The sequence below is a fragment of the Dicentrarchus labrax genome, unplaced genomic scaffold (assembly GCF_905237075.1).
Source record: "Dicentrarchus labrax unplaced genomic scaffold, dlabrax2021, whole genome shotgun sequence".
NCBI lineage: Eukaryota > Metazoa > Chordata > Actinopteri > Moronidae > Dicentrarchus > Dicentrarchus labrax.
Window position 1 is genome coordinate 4,435,220 of NW_026136716.1, and position 15,935 is coordinate 4,451,154.

General features: G+C 39.8%; 2 protein-coding genes across 6 annotated transcripts in view; both read right to left on the reverse strand.

Moving 5' to 3' along the window:
- LOC127378582 (ly6/PLAUR domain-containing protein 1-like) lies at positions 1 to 9,979 on the reverse strand. The gene is made up of 4 exons (XM_051427550.1): positions 9,737 to 9,979; positions 7,002 to 7,136; positions 2,865 to 3,129; positions 1 to 1,487 (listed from the first exon to the last, which is right to left on the reverse strand). The coding sequence occupies exons 1-3, from the start codon at positions 9,783 to 9,785 to the stop codon at positions 2,891 to 2,893; spliced, it is 423 nt and encodes a 140-aa protein (XP_051283510.1). The 5' UTR covers positions 9,786 to 9,979; the 3' UTR covers positions 1 to 1,487; positions 2,865 to 2,890.
- A 1,201-nt stretch (positions 9,980 to 11,180) lies between these two features.
- The window catches only part of LOC127378569 (nck-associated protein 5), a 130,396-nt gene continuing 125,641 nt past the window's right edge, over positions 11,181 to 15,935 (reverse strand). For all 5 annotated transcript variants that reach the window (XM_051427516.1, XM_051427517.1, XM_051427518.1 and 2 more), the window contains one exon: positions 11,181 to 13,561. In XM_051427516.1, coding sequence (XP_051283476.1) covers positions 13,247 to 13,561 — 315 coding nt within the window. In that variant the 3' untranslated portion in view covers positions 11,181 to 13,246. The remainder of the gene's footprint in view (positions 13,562 to 15,935) is intronic.

The following is a 15,935-nucleotide window of genomic DNA, read 5'->3' on the forward strand; positions in this document are numbered from 1 at the left end:
TCCATTTTTCTGCAACATTTATTTACATCACATATCAGCAGAATACAGTGTTACTCTTCACAGAAGACCAGTCAAAAAACTGCCATGAACATTTATCGCAGGGTCCATCTCATTTTTTGTTTCCAGAACAGTCACACGATGCTCTGAAATAAGTCTTATAACATTAATCAACATACAATATTATCTTTAATATGAAAACCATATAATGTGAAAATAATGTCAAATCAGTGTCAGAGATGGAACCTCAGTGCAATCTCTTTGTTTTTGCTCTGCTTTACACCGTAAATACATTCATCTGTGGCATTAAGATACAGTTAGAGAATGTCTGCGTTGTTGTCGTCTACAGCACATTCACTACATTTAAATGTAACGCTGTACAGACACAGAAAGAAAGCAATAATCAATAAACAAATTAATAGGCAAATAAATAATTTGGAGGGAAATATCAACCTGCAATTTTCACAATATTCCCACCTGGAAATGGAAATCCAGGAATCCATACAGTAAGTCAAAATTCTTTTCATTGGTTTCGATTATAAAATGCAGTATTTGGTCTTCAGCATTGGCTACATGCAATACTAGCTATGATTTGGGAATATGTTTAATTTAAAGTTCTAAAGAAATATAAACTCAAAGGGAAATATGAAATCACCCTGAAGCATTTCTCTTGTGAGAATTAATTTGTGCTTATAGCTAGTTCTTTTACTGCACTGTCTATGTATATAAACTACATAGATTTCATAAAGGAGTATATGGAATATGAATGTCTAATTAATGTATCTAATTGGCTTCTTGTATCACAGAATCAACTTTTGAAACTTATGATGGAGGATGAATAAGCAAAAACACAACTACACTTTCCAAAACAATTTTTTAGCATGGTACATAATCCATGCAGTAAAATCAATACTGTGCGGCAGTGGAAAATATAAATAATAAATAATATAACAAGATACGTCAGAACTCTGGCTGAATTAAATTGTCTTCTTGAAGAATATATGTATATTTTAGGTTTATAATGTCAGTAATCAGTTCAAAATATTAACAGCAACAGTGTCAACAAGAAAGAAACCTAACAGTGCCGTTTCAAACCATCTATTAAACAAAGCCCACAAAATAAAAGCAGAAAAATATCATTTTCTACAATGACTTCCTCCAACACCTTTTACAGCGTGTAATAACCGGAAAATGACTTCAGAGCGATTCCTCACAAAACGCTCCACTTCACTAAAAGCAAAAAAATTGAGAGATGTCTCGGCTGCAGACTGGATGGTCCTCCTCTGGCAACAAGAGCAATAAATGATTAGGAAAGCTCAGTATGCGTCCACTACTCGTTTTCCAGTGTCATTCCCAGTGGTTCCGGTATTATATCGATCACATTAAAAGTTTTTTCATGACGCTGCGAAGATAAAAAGCCAGTGTGTTGTCCAAAGCTGCTCCTTCAGTACATTACAGCAGTCATTGCAGGTCCGAGCTCCAAGGTGAACCTGTGAAAAAGAAGGAAATGTGTCCATTCAGCCTTCAAAATAATGTGTGTGTCACATTAAGCATTTTTTTTTTTGTGCACTTACTAAATTCTGGACAGATTTTGTGTGTGCTGAAGGTGAGAACAATGTCTCTTGTGGCACCAAGTAAGTGCACTGAGATGTCTGAGAACGCAGGTTTGTGTCCTTTTCCAATCTACACTACATGGACACCTTACTGTTACACCAATATGTGCCTGTCAAACATCTCATTACAGATGGGCATTACTATGCTGCTTCAACAGTCTTCTGGGAAACCTTCTACCAAATATTGGAATCCTGGCTGCAGGGATTTGCTCCCATTTAGTAACAAGAAGCTTAGTGATGAGGAACATGATTTTGGATTGGCTGAAGGTCAGCGGTCCAGTTCATCCCAAACGTGTTGGATGGGGTTGAGGTCAGGGTCAACCCAGTCAAGTTTTTTCACACCAAACTGGGAAAGCCATTTCTTTATGGACCTGGCTTTGCTTGCATGCTTTTTTTTTACTCCAATATCTAACCATTAAATATAAGGCGCATAGCTGTAGCTTAGCTCATTAGCACAAAGACAGCTTGCTTGGCTTTGTATGAGGATAACAAAATCCAAGCTCACTCAATAAACACGTATTATATCTAGTAACTTGTTTTCTTTGGTGGTTGCCAGGCAACTGCTCCCAGCCAAGAAATACACCTGCACTCAACAACCAGAAAAGAGGTGCTGGTGGGCGGATTCTGTTACCTTCATATGAAGCCTGGTTAGCTGTTTCCCCCTGGCTTTGGCTAAGTCTTCTGTTACTGACTGTAACCTTACATACATCAATCTCCACCAGACAGCTTCCAGATTTCCCAAAATGTCCAACTTCTCCTTTAACTGGAACTAAGGGGCCTTGTCCAAACCAGGAAAAACAGCCCCAGAACAAAAGAATGTGGTCAAGGTTGTCCACATACACACACCAAACACAAGATGATACACTCATATGAGAAAAAGTTTCAAACAGAAAACAACCTGACCTGAACCCCAACCATTCGACTCTTGCTACCTCCAGTGCTGCAGAAATCCCCTCATCTCTGAACACACTCATTGCTGCTGGGATGCAGCTACCTCTAGGCAATTTGTGGGCATCCAATGTCCAGCAGCTAAAAGTAAAGGCAAGTTTATCCTGTTTAGCTGAAGCTGCAAGGACAAGCTGATTCAATTTGACCTGCTGCCAAAATCGCTAACCTTGCAGGAGGACACATTGCCAAAAATCAGCCTCTTGACTTGTTAACAAGCAACTAGATTAGCTCTAACTGGGCAGCAAGAACCTAAATGAACCAAAAACAAGAGAGACAAGAGCAACAAAGTGAGGTTTCTTTCTTTACTGCAGAGTCGTGATGGGATCCTCAGTCTACGTCAGTGTCAGCAGCGGCAGGAGGAAGGTCAGGAAGAGGAGAAAAGGCCGGTTCGTTTGAGGGATGGACATCGCCGCTGAAGGGACGGGACGCTTCCTCCTGGGCCCGTTGCAGAGCGGGGTGTTGCAGCAGGAAATGCAGACTGAGTTCAGCCTGCCGGTGCAGAACTGCTGGTAGCCAGAGGAGGCGATGAGGCACGCCCCGGAGGAGGCACAGGATTTCCGATAATGTATTCCTGCAAAAAAAACAACAACCCCAAAACAAACAAAGTGTATTTTATGAATTGTATGTGTCCAGTTATTGGCCATTCCTTCCGACATTGAGATGCTGGGCATGTTGTAAAATACACCAGATTTTCCCTGCTGTAATTAGATTGCATAGACTGAAGACCTAAGAGCCTTGTGTTTGGCAATGCTGCAGCATTTTATTGCACTATTGGGCTATGGAGCTATTGACTTCCTGTCTGCTCTTATTAACTGATGTTTGTCAGTGTGGTATATGTTCTACAATTTGTATGCTTGTATGAAGAAGAAAAACTCATATTCTGTAGTGCTGCAACTTTATTATTGCACAGTGTTTCTATAGTATGTTACAGCCAATGTTGTATCATTCATGTGGCATTCTTATTGTATTGTGTTATTGTGTTATTAATCTTGTGTTTTCTGTTGTCTGCAAATGCAATTTACCCTGACTGGACAAGAAAAAGTTTGGATTAAATCAAATTCAGATCAATTCGATCACTGTAGGCAGAAAGTTCCATTATCTGGGAATGCTTTTTATTGAAGAAGGAGGAGAAATATGCACAACTGAGCATTTTTCCTCCATGATAGTCTTTGTTTTTGTTCAAGAATATACATGTTTCTACGGACGGAATCAGCACTCAGCTAGCAGCCTGGTGTCTAACCAGGCAAAGCATAAAAATTAACATCTGTATTGCAGGTTCAGTGTCTTTCTCAAGGACAGCCCTAAAAGCTACGGTTGCAGGCGTTGAATGTGTAAACCTCCAATTACAAGATAGTGAGTCTAACCATGAAGTAGTAGTCACCTTGCCAAACAGAGAACTGCTGTTGTTTTTTCCCTTCTTCAGAATTGGCCTAAACCGCCTTAATGTCATTTTACCTTACCTTACTGAAAGATTTGGATGCTTTAAAAACATCTTATTCATTAATAAGTTGTATGACTTAGTTAGAAATGCTGTGTCTGAGCGAGGCTTTTTAATGTTTACAGCCGATGTAAGCTGAATGAAACAAGACCCTTGAAAGACTCTCTGCACCTGATGGCTAGATGATATCACGCTAAAAGAAAGCAAAATATGTCTCAGGCAAAAGCATCACCCATTGCTGTAAAAGAAAGGGAACAGGGCTAAAGAAGCAGCGTATGTTCTTCTATCTCAATGTAGAACTGAAGTGTAGTATTGTTATTATGAGAGCAGTTAGTGTTTATGGTAACATAATAGACCTTTTTTTTTTATAGCAGCCATTATGATATTAAATAATAGAGTAATCACAGTGCTACCAATAGGTTCTGTTCCATTCAAATCAGAACAGAGTCGAGGTGCTGCTATTGTGCATGTTGGCCCACTGGAAAGGCTCTGCTACACTAAATGGAACCTTAATTTGTATTATTGATAACACCTGTATTTACCTAACTATTCCAACAATTATTACTGTTTCAGAGTCTGTAGAGTGGTATTGTATGAAACTAGACGACCTAAGGCATCCATTGGTACCAACCATGTCATGCTATTTTATCGAGAATGGGGTTAAATAATGCTCCAAAGTTAGGTTACTTTGTGGCAATTGAAAAACTGGTATTTTCAAAGAGGTACTTGACCTCTGACCTCATGATATATGAATGAAAATGGGTTCTATGGGTGCCCAGTCTCCCCTTTATAGACATGGCCACTTTATACAAATCCCATGCAGTTTTTTTACAAGCAGTATAAATGCATTTGGACATTTCTGCATAATGGGGTCCATAACCAGCATTGGAGTTGCATACACTGGGTATGACTGGAAAGCTGAGGCGTTTCTGGAGTCAATGATCCCAACCTTGTGTCCCCATAATAGCTATTTTTATTGTAGTGAGACCATTATTTGAAACTTGATCTCACTGTATATGACCTCTTGTGACCTCTAGGATGATCACAACCTCATGAAACTGTACAAGCACAAACTAGATACCGAGTGGGGATCCAGAGGACGGGTGGCTTTCCTAGCAATATAAACACCACTGATTTCTCACCATACTTTAGCTGTACAAAAACGGCACCCCTGGCCTATTTGGCTGCGGTTGCAGGATTGTACATTTCCCTGAATCCAAAAACAAGCGGGACAGAGCTGCTAATGTTAGTCTAAAATGTGTCAGCATATCCACACAGAGGGTTATGCTATGCAACTACATCGATGTGAATGTTAGTTAACCTGCAACCCCATACATTTACGATGAGGCTTGCACTTACAGAGCGTTACTAGTGAGCTAGTTAGCCATGCTCATGACTGCAGCTTACGTTACAGCAGATACTTTGGCTTTTGTGGTGGGGTTTCTTTGCAAAGGCTAGAAAAAGACACCGCCAAAACTCTTTAGCAAACTGTCTATTTGGCGCCCTTCAGGCTGAACCATTTTATTTTCTGTAACACAGTGCAAACCTAATCTAATGTTGTGTCAGAGGCAGCTGAGGGAAAGTCTCTCCTCTTTGACGAATGAGCTGAATAAAGTATTCCAGTGAGATAGCGTGGGCTGTTTTTGTGTCACTCACAACATATAAAGGTGCGCGTGAGCATAAAAACCATGGAGGGCCGTACATTTGTTTGTGTAGGTTTATCACGCGTAGGTTTCACACCGCATGGGAAAAACTGTTGCATTACTCAGTCTGATGCTCTGTCTGCAAGACTGTGCCGAGTCTCTCCACACATCAATCAATGGCCCCTCTCTGTCTTTGAAGCTGAGCAAAGGAACAAAATAGCAGATAACAATGTCTATTACACTGAAAATCACAGGAGATTGTTTTGACCTGCTCAGCCTTTTCTGCTGGGTCGGAAAGTCACACATATGAGGATATAAAGGCGTGAGTAAACAGAGTAATGTCTAATTTGTCATTTTAGCGACAAGAGAGCAAAGGTGCAAACATCACAGCTGATTTAATTTGTTTTTGCATGACTAGTAATAAATGTCACAATATAACAAAAAACTACTTTTAAAAGTGATGTTATTTTGACCTGTAGTTTCCAAGACAGTCTTGTTTACCCCAGCGTCTCAGCTCATTACAGTTGCAGGCCCTTAGTGACATTAATAATGTTGCCTGCCCTCATCTGAACTGCAAATAAATAAAACTTAGTGTACCTTCTGAGCGCTGTGTTCAGCTCCGTCTCCGCTTTCCAGACGGTCACCTTTCTTCCACAGATGAATAGGAACTTGGATACTTTTGGCTGACCCTGCCTGTGCATTTACACCCTCAGCTATCAATCTTCACTGACTGTGCCCTGGATCCCATCAAGGAATATGAAAACCTAGAGAGCCTATACCTACACTAAAAGTACATGATAGAAAATATCTCAATCTAGAGCCATATCAACAGATTTGTAAATATATCTGTGGAAAAGTTAATAAGCAATAATGAAGATATCTCACAATGTCCTATTAAATCCATGACGTGCTTTCTTTTGTCTTTCTACTTGGCTTTGTTTGGTTATTCCCAGATGATACAAATATGCTCAGGCCCTTTCTTCAACTACTTAGTAGAAAAATCTGAACCCATTTTGAATTGTATTTCACTTATTAATCAGCAACATTCTCTATTTTCTTTTTTAAACGAGACAGCCCATCCCCTTCTTTTCTTTTAAGTGTGCATGTGTTCTTTTAGTATTTGTATTTTATTCATTATGGCCTTCCGATATTCCTCTTGTTTTGTGGAATGGGACCACTTATCTTGTAAAGCACTTCCAAGTGCACTTGACCGACAAATGAAATTGAATTCTCATGCATCCATATTTGCCCTTCCGACAAATCCCATTGATCTCTGTCTGGTTTTTGAGCAGCAGGAAAGGTGATGCTTGGAATAGGCAGTGAGAGCTACCATGGCCATCCATACAGTAAACTCTCCCTTACCATCCGGTTTGACCAGCACCTCCTTCTGGCACATGTCCTGTACATTGACGGTGCAGTTGACGATGAACTCCGGCGTGGAGCAGTCATTGTGCTTCATCTCCTCACACTGGTAGCACTGGATCTGAAGGGCATCTCCTGCACCACACAGCAGGAAAAAAAGAGTGCACGTTTGCAGACATTATTGAGAATAACAGAGAAATAATCAACGCTTCACAATATAAGAAAAGAATTTGGTTCAAGCGACATCTGCTGTTTTTGGAAAAATGGCCATAAATTTGAAGCACAAATATTTGTTTGTTTATGCAAAGCCTATAGCTGATTGGATATCTTACTAAAGTGACTTTAACATTTTGGTTAAAGGAATAGTTCGACATTTTGAGAAGGCTTAGTATTTGCTTTCTTGTCGAGATTTAGATGAGAAAATTGACACCACTCATGTGTTGTCAAGTGGACAACTCGGGACATACCTATCACCTATTTTCTATCTTCTTTATGTTCATGTAGGCTTTTATAGATCTTCTTCTGTGTGAGTGCCTTTGATGGTGCAGCGGCCCCAAACAAGACTAATGGCACTCCATGACAGTGCAATGTCATCTTCTCTATTTTGTGCACAGTTTTGTGACATTATACCCGCTAGCAGAAGGGCACTGTCGAGGTTTTGTGACTTCACATAGCACATAAGGATTGGAAGTCCTTCGCCACGTCTAATCTTAGGTGTTTTTCAGCTGTTTTTATTGGCTGTCTCATGAGTGTCAACAGTGAGGTTATAGATTCACACACTGGGCGGATAATAAGCTGTAAAGAAAGAGAAAAGTGGTCCCTTCCTTTCATCACATGGATTTTTTATAGGTGATAAAGCTCCATTTACAACACAAACGGGCAGTAAGTGGGACTTGATGCACTCTGCCGGTGCAGAGATTGCCCGCGTGAATTCTCATCCCCTGAGATAATAAAAATGTGAGTGTCGGACTGCAACCACATCTGCTCTTGAAGACAGCGCTTCTCACTGCTTTTGCTGCCTGGATGAGCTTTTCGTATTGCTTAAAACCTCCTCATTTATCCGAGAGTCTGTTTAACTGAACATTGGCCCTGCAGAAAGGGCAAAACAACTGCAGCATTCAAGCTATGAGACCTGATGACATCTTAGTGCAATTTAAAGCTTGACTGTACAGTACTGTAGAGTTTTAGGATATTTTTTGCAGACTGTGTGATCGCTGTTCAGTCCCCCTATTATACCTGACATATTTTCACTGGTGATTCCTTGCATCATGGGTAATAGTGAAGTCTATTCCTTTCATTTAACCTCTAAATGTTTTTTCACAGAGCGCTGAGGATGAACATTGCCAACGAGACGTTCTTTATTGCTAGTCAGTTTTAATTTGCACACCGGGTTGTTATGTATATCATACCTGCCGTGTTCAATTAGTTTAATTATCGTCATGGCAGCAGCATACGGAGGCATTCAATCAAAAACTTCCAACAAACAAACCTGCCCTTTCTTTCCGAAGAAAGGCTATCCCTCTCCTCTGACATATATTAGTGGTGTAATCATTGAAATGGCACCAAACATTCATCTCAACTCTGACGGTGCCATTAAAACACATCTGATAAAAGGTCCATAAACAACATCAAAACAATCCCAGCCTAAATTACTTTAAGCCAAGCAAATGTCTGACCTCCATCCATCACCTGGAAGGACAATGTGATCACAAGGAACTTTCTTTCTTTTTATGAAATATATATCGGTCATGCTGAAGGGCAAAATCCAGCGTCTGAGCGCAGTTTATCAGTTTTGGAAAATTGCTCTGAATCTATTTGGGTTTTTCCACAACAAACAAACAGCCGATAATAAGAAATATAAACCATATCCTTCACAGCTTTAGGTGTAGGAACAATTGCAAAATCAATATCTTCTAATCACAATCCCATGTACTATAATCACTGTAGGCACACCAAAGTGATATAATAAAACATCTGACAGATGTAGGGACAGCTCTGGAGACAGCACCCTTTTTCCTCCTCACAAAAGAGCAAAATGGAAAGAAAAAAGCAGCATCTTCGCCTTCTTTGCCAGCTCTTGCAATGGCAAGAAGAAAATACATTCAAAGCAAACGCATCTACCAGAGAAACAGAAAAAAAAAACAGCTCATGCGTAACAGACAATCACAGGTTTAAGGGTGTTATTGGCTTGAATCCGTGTCACTATCTTGTCCCGTCGGTGCCAAAAACAGCGCAGAGGATTCCAGCACGCCACTGCTCCCTCCGCGCGCAAAACCAGCACCAAAAATACAACGTTTTGATCATTACTGCCAATTATGTTTTCATGTTTCTCAAGTTTTTCCAAAATGATATGAAGTCAGTCAGTACATGTCTGCATGCTGTCAGATGCAGTATGATCTTAGGCACAGACTTCACACACGCAGAGATAATGAGTTACCAAATGGTTATAGTTCTGTTTTCTAAATGAAATGGCATCAACGTGAAGTCAACATTTTAGAACAGTAGCCTAAGATGAAATGATACAAAATATCAGTACTATGGATGCAAAACTTGCACACAATCGAATACATTTTTGTAATATTGGCATCATTGCGCATGAATGTAGATAGAAAGGAAGTATATCTTGGCCGCGAACCACAATATAAGCACTTGGTTTAAGCTGAGGACATGAGCTCTGAACTGTTCCCTCTCACGGTGGCTGAAACGCGGCTGCAGTCTCCCCAACTTGCACCCACCTGCGTCGAGAAGGACTCCAAATAAAGTCGCAAAAACGAGAAGACGCATTCTCTCCCAAATGACGCTCGGAGGGGTAACATCCGACCAAAGGAACTTGTTCAGACGGAGGCACGGAGGACGAACCGCCGCGGAGGAAGCCGAGACACGGATCCGCTCATGCTCTCGGCTCGCTGAGGTGAGAGCAAAAGCTCCGCAAAGTGAGTCTCTTCTCACAGCGCAACTGGAGACAAACCCAGAGCGCAGAAATCATAACGCGCACCACGTGACGGCGGCTCACTGTTGGCATTTTCATAATCTCAGTTTGTCTTCATGCACTGATGACAGAGAAATGGCCATAATAGATATTTATGTATATAGTCAGTTAACAGATATTGAGCATTTTCTAGTTTTATGATTGGCTACATTATAATTATTATCTGTGATGATCCTGTTGCGAGATTTAGGAAAAGTTCAGTGAATTCATTTTAATACGAGACCACGTCTATCCCTTTCAATATGCCACTGTAATAAATGTTTCTTATAAAATTCTTATAAAAATAGTAGGACTTCAGTGCGTCTGCGCGCAATAGATAGATGGACCTTTGGCTTTATGCTACTTTTTCACTTAGAAAAGATTTACTTTAATGGTACTTTAATATGCTGACGGTTTCTTCTTATTGAATTAAAAATATTGAGCCTTTTTCTTACCTTTCATCAATTGTTTTCAGAATATTTATTTTGGGTAGTATTTTGGGACTTATAATAAATTGTTTTTCACGATTTCTTCCACTTTGTTGCTGTGATAAAGTGTTTATGTGGGTTTTACATTTCACTACTGCCATATTTTTCTTTAATAATGCAATGGTAATCTGGGTTTGACCTTTTATGACATTTTATGAACACTTCAGCTCCTTTGAGTGTTTTCACAGTAGATCAGTGCCCATGTAAACTTTATTATAGCTTTATTAGTGTTGACTATTCTACCTGTATTTCATTTTCCACTTATTTCAGCCTCCAACATCAAAAACACAATACTGTAGGCCTCGATCTGATTCTGTTGCTGTTTTTGCATCTGATCAATAAAATATATTGAGCTCGTGACTGTATGTAGAGGCAAATCATCCTAGCGTACATAAACTAATTGCTTTTATTTATACGCACATAATTACCCATCAAGGGACTAATGGTTATAAATCCCTCAGCACCGGGCGGAGCGCACGAACTGTCGCCGGCTCTGAGCTTCAACTCCGGCTGACAGATTGTGAGTGGGAAGCGGTGATTACACGCGATGCCCTTGGGGGGCGATTTCAGGGGTTTTCTTCAAACCTTTATTTCCACACTGAAAGAAAGAATGAATGAATCACCTGGTGACGCATGCGCTGCCTGCGCACGTTTATGTATGCATGAAGATGTTGTGCGCACAAAACAAGACGCGCACACACACACACACACACACCTTGCAGCTGAGTTTGAAATAGGAAATAGTTTCTCATTTTTATTTAGGAAATAGTTACATAAAATATAGCATTAAAGTCTGGTGTAACAGACAAAATTGCACACAGCAATAATAATAATAATAATAACATTAATAATAATTACCAAAGTAACACTGCTGGTAACCATTTCTCTTTACAAAGGAACCAGGAACATTTAAGGAGAGAGGTGAAGCATGACAATCACACTACAGTCTGACAGTACAAAATGTGGGTATAAATACTGGACATCTAGAAAAATACACAAGTCCTCTTCAGACTCTCTTCGTACAATATTAACAGTTTCATAGAAAAATTGAAACACACAGGCGGCTCTGTTGATTAGCACCAGCTGGTCAAATTCCAGATAGAGATTTGGCATAACTTCACCTTAAGTTCAAATATGTCTTTAAAATAAAGTGATAAAATATTTTAGTATTAGCTCTTATTGATCAAAATAAAGATTTTTTTTAAACAAGAACCCTAAAAGAATTCCATAAGAAAAGATACATGCCATGTTCAAACAGTAGACTTAAAACCTTGGTTGAATGATTGGCAAACAATGTACATAATTGTTTTGTTTTTTGTTTTCTCATTTGCATATATCAATCAGCAATGCCCATTCTGATATTAACTTATTTCTATATACAACATAATATACAACTATGAAAGGAAAACTGAGGTTTGGAGAGTTCAGGTATGCTATGCTACATGAAACTATAAACCAGGCTGTTTGGATTCAGGAGTTTTGCATCAGGAACTCAAAAAAGCAAAATATTACTGAGTGTTATTTGTATTTGTCAACAATTTCCTGATGGCTGCATTTTGATTCTTACAATCTACATTAGTCCAGTATGTTCCCTGAGCTACCAACAATGACAATGGGTGCGTTGGTCATTTGCTGTACCTGTGTACCAGGCAGACACTGAAAAATCACCATTATTACTTAATGTACCATGTGGAGACATGTTTTTCTTCAGTTAAAGATTACATAACCTTCTGTTGAAAATTAGTTATGTTAAACTAAATAGTCACTTTCATTTCATTTGAGGAACATTTTTTACAATTGTCTGTTTTGTTTGCCGTTAGCGGCTGCATAACTGCTCAAAATCACACACAAAGACAAGATTAGCAACAGGTTTAACCCTTAATTATTTAAAATGGACACAAATTAAAGTAATTGTAAATCCTGTTGTTATTTGTTATGTGGTTTTTGCTTCACAAAAGTAGACGAAGATGAAACAGGTGTATTATTATGGGTTGTGATTCCACATGGGCAACTTAAATGGGCAACGTACTTAGCAGCAAACATAAAATGACACCTTAGGTTTAAATCTAGTTTCCTAGCAAACAGGAATGCAATCAAAGCAACAGTTTTGTTGCAACTACACGCCAATGTCGCCCATCACTGTTGCTCCCAGAAGACGCCCTCCTTATCTCTGCTTGAATAATCATTCACTTTACACTCCTTACACTTTGTACAGTATTTGTTACAGTGCAATGATAAGACGTTTCCCAGCGTGGGGAAAAAGATAACTAAGAATTGCAATGAGACAACGTTGTGTATTGCTGTCCAGTCCACCACACCCAGAGTCAAACTATTCAAAGTCCTGGTTTGGTGTTCGGGATGAGGTTTCATCCTCGCGTCTCCAGCTCCACTAAGTGCTTTGTGTTGTACGTAGCAAGGACAGGGCTCCACGTGTTGTGGCAGGGCTGTAGTCAAGACCACATTAGTCCAGTCTGAGTCATTTCCAAGATTAGGTGAAAGTCGAGCTTGAATCAAGACCAGATCCAAAGAGGAGTGAAGCCAAAGTCCTATTAAGTATTTTTTACTTGCAAATGCAAAAACAAATTTTTAGGGGGCTCTTACGGTTCAACAGAGATGAGAATCTACCTAAAAGTCCACTCCATGGGCTTACTGTACCCTCCAACGTCCAAACAAAAGAAGAATATGAAAAGGGAAGACAAAGTTGATAAAGGCCAAGAACTTGACATGTCCAAGATGTCAGAGAAGTGGACATAGACTGGTCTACAGCCCTGCCATCTTACTCTTAGCCCCTACACGTCATTAGAGCCCTGACTGGTGCAGGACGAGAAGCTGTCGTACAGCGAGTCGCTGAGGGAGCCCACAGGATCCAACCCGGGCTTGCTTGAGAAGCTGGATGAGGAGGGCTCATCCATCTTGCAGCAGTCCTCCCCACTCTTCCCCGCATCGGCGTGGCAGTCACCTCTGCGGCCGCCTAAGCCTGTGTCTGGATACAGGCTGCCACTACTGGAGCTACTGTGATTCAGCTTGTTCAGGGACTCCAGAGAGAAGTCAAGAGAGCCCGGCTGGTTTTCACTGATGGGAGTCTTCTCAATGGGGATCTCCTTCTGCAAAGAAAAAAAAAAGGGAACACATATTAATAAAGAGCACAAACTATGTTAATTTATGGGAAAGAAGTATGATTTGCTGTATCTTGACTCTGTGAATGTATGCCACACTGTAAATAGTTGCCTTGTCCAGTCCCAAGTTCATGACTATATAACTCCACACTCACTTCTGTTGTTCTGAAAGATACACAAGCACAGAAGTCGAACATTGCACCATGCAACTCATCTCGTTTGAAGTGTTGTGCTGCAGAGCAATAAGACTCACGCCGCTTGAGAGCATGACAGTGATCTATATTGAGATTTTTATCACGCTCAAGGACCAAATGTATGTCTTGGGTGTTGGCAGGCATGCATCTCTGGGCATCTGGGCTCACCCACTCTCCCCGTTATATTAACTGTGTATGATGATGTATTATTTTTTGTACAGCCAGTGGCCGTCTGCTTTACAAATTAGCATAGTTGGAAATATGTTACTCAGGGGAAATACTACATCTAAAGCTGCTATCTGTTAACACTGCTTCAATTAGCAGTAGTTTCATCCTGAATACTCTAATGATTAGGGTGACAGCTGAGAAGATATTAGAATTGAATAATGCTATTACTATAGGTCTTATCACTGGATCGGATCGTGTCTTCACATCTGAGCCCATTGACCTTTTAAGGGTACACGCCTTTAGGAAACTCAGCAGCAATTACACTCAACAGCAAAAGTAAAAAAAAAAAAAAAAAAAAAGCTGGAATTAACCAGCTGCTTCTTTGGTACTTTATGCTTTAATTCATTGTCACATGACTCTAAGCAACATCACTGCTAATGACCTATGAGTCAAACCCTCTCTACAGAGGAAAACAAAACAACACATACAGCTAAAAATAGTCTGTTGTTTATGATGTGCCAATTATTTGCGTATTCTTCGTGATCTCTACTATATGTCTCAAAAGGCACTTTAGGGAGATGGTTACTGTCCCAATCAGCATGAAAAGCCCTCTTCAGAGGCTGTAAACAAAATTCTCAGGGTAGCATTATGTTCCTTCAGCAATTCCAGCCTGTGAGAGCAGTTATCTACATAGGTATTTTTGCATGGGTAAGTACACAGAGCTGGAGGGTGCAGGCAACCTCCAGGGATGCTCCAAACCTGGATCATTTAGTATTTTGCTGCAAGGTGTATCTACCCTCAGACGTAAACCCAGAACTACTCCACACACGAAGTGTGGACGCATCAGGAATATAATCTAGAGTGCTGTTAAAGTGGCAAAAACATCCCACAGGCGTTTTTAACGTGTCAAAAGACCAAACGCAATATTTAGAGGAAGGCTCTGCACATTTGGGTACATACAAGCCTTAAACCTTCATCAGGACAAATACTATAGGCACGTTTCTTTAAACAATCATGCTATATATGTTGCAGTACAATAATCTATCATCTGTATAATATCCTACCTCGAGGACCACTCACAACAACTTTGTTTAGGAAAATTTCTATTAATTAGAATACAATATCAATCTAAAGTTGCATAGCTTGCATTTATCATCACATGTATCTTACTTGTCTACAACTGTTGCAGAAGAAAAATGTATTTACCTTCTTTTTCTCTTCCATAATAATACAAATATATTTCTAATCACTTGCATCAATCCAGGTCTCAGCTATATCAGCAAAAATACAGTAGACTGTAGTACAGCTACTTCCCCATGGTAACGAAATAGTAGTATTGATTCATTAAAAAAAAATCCACCCTCAGATATGCAATATTCTCCGTCTGGTTTGGTTCATTCCAGAAACTGTGTTGTAATCAAAAATATTCCCTCACCTGCTACTTTCCTGCATTTTCCATAATGCTTTCTGACAAGTTCAACAAAGGCAGCATGAAGTTTTTACATTCAGCTGTATGTGTAGGTGGAGAGTAAAAACAATAGTGATTGTTGTTCTCAGTGCTGTTCCTCATGGGCATGAAGCCTTGTTGGTTTCCTCTCCTACCAGCTTGTTAATTGCATTCACCTGCCAACCCAGGTGTAAACACTTCTGTGATTTGGGCAGCTGGAATGAAACCAGCATGACTCAGCTCAGATAGCCAAGTATGAGAATGATTGGTACTGTACAATAAGAGCTAGGAAATCTGGGGGAAAGGAACATTTTGTCTCCTTTCTCAACATGTATAGTAAGTTCATAGAATTCTGGTTTACTCAGCCTTCTGTCAGAGCAAATCTGAATCTTTGTCTATCTTTGAGGTCAATGCGAAGTACTGTCAAATAAATGTAAATGTATGTAGATTTGTGTGCAAGCATAAAAGAAAAAAACGAAACAAAAAATGTATCATTTCATACTGGGATGACGTATTTGGATCCAGAATCAACCGTCCACTCTATAATCCCAAA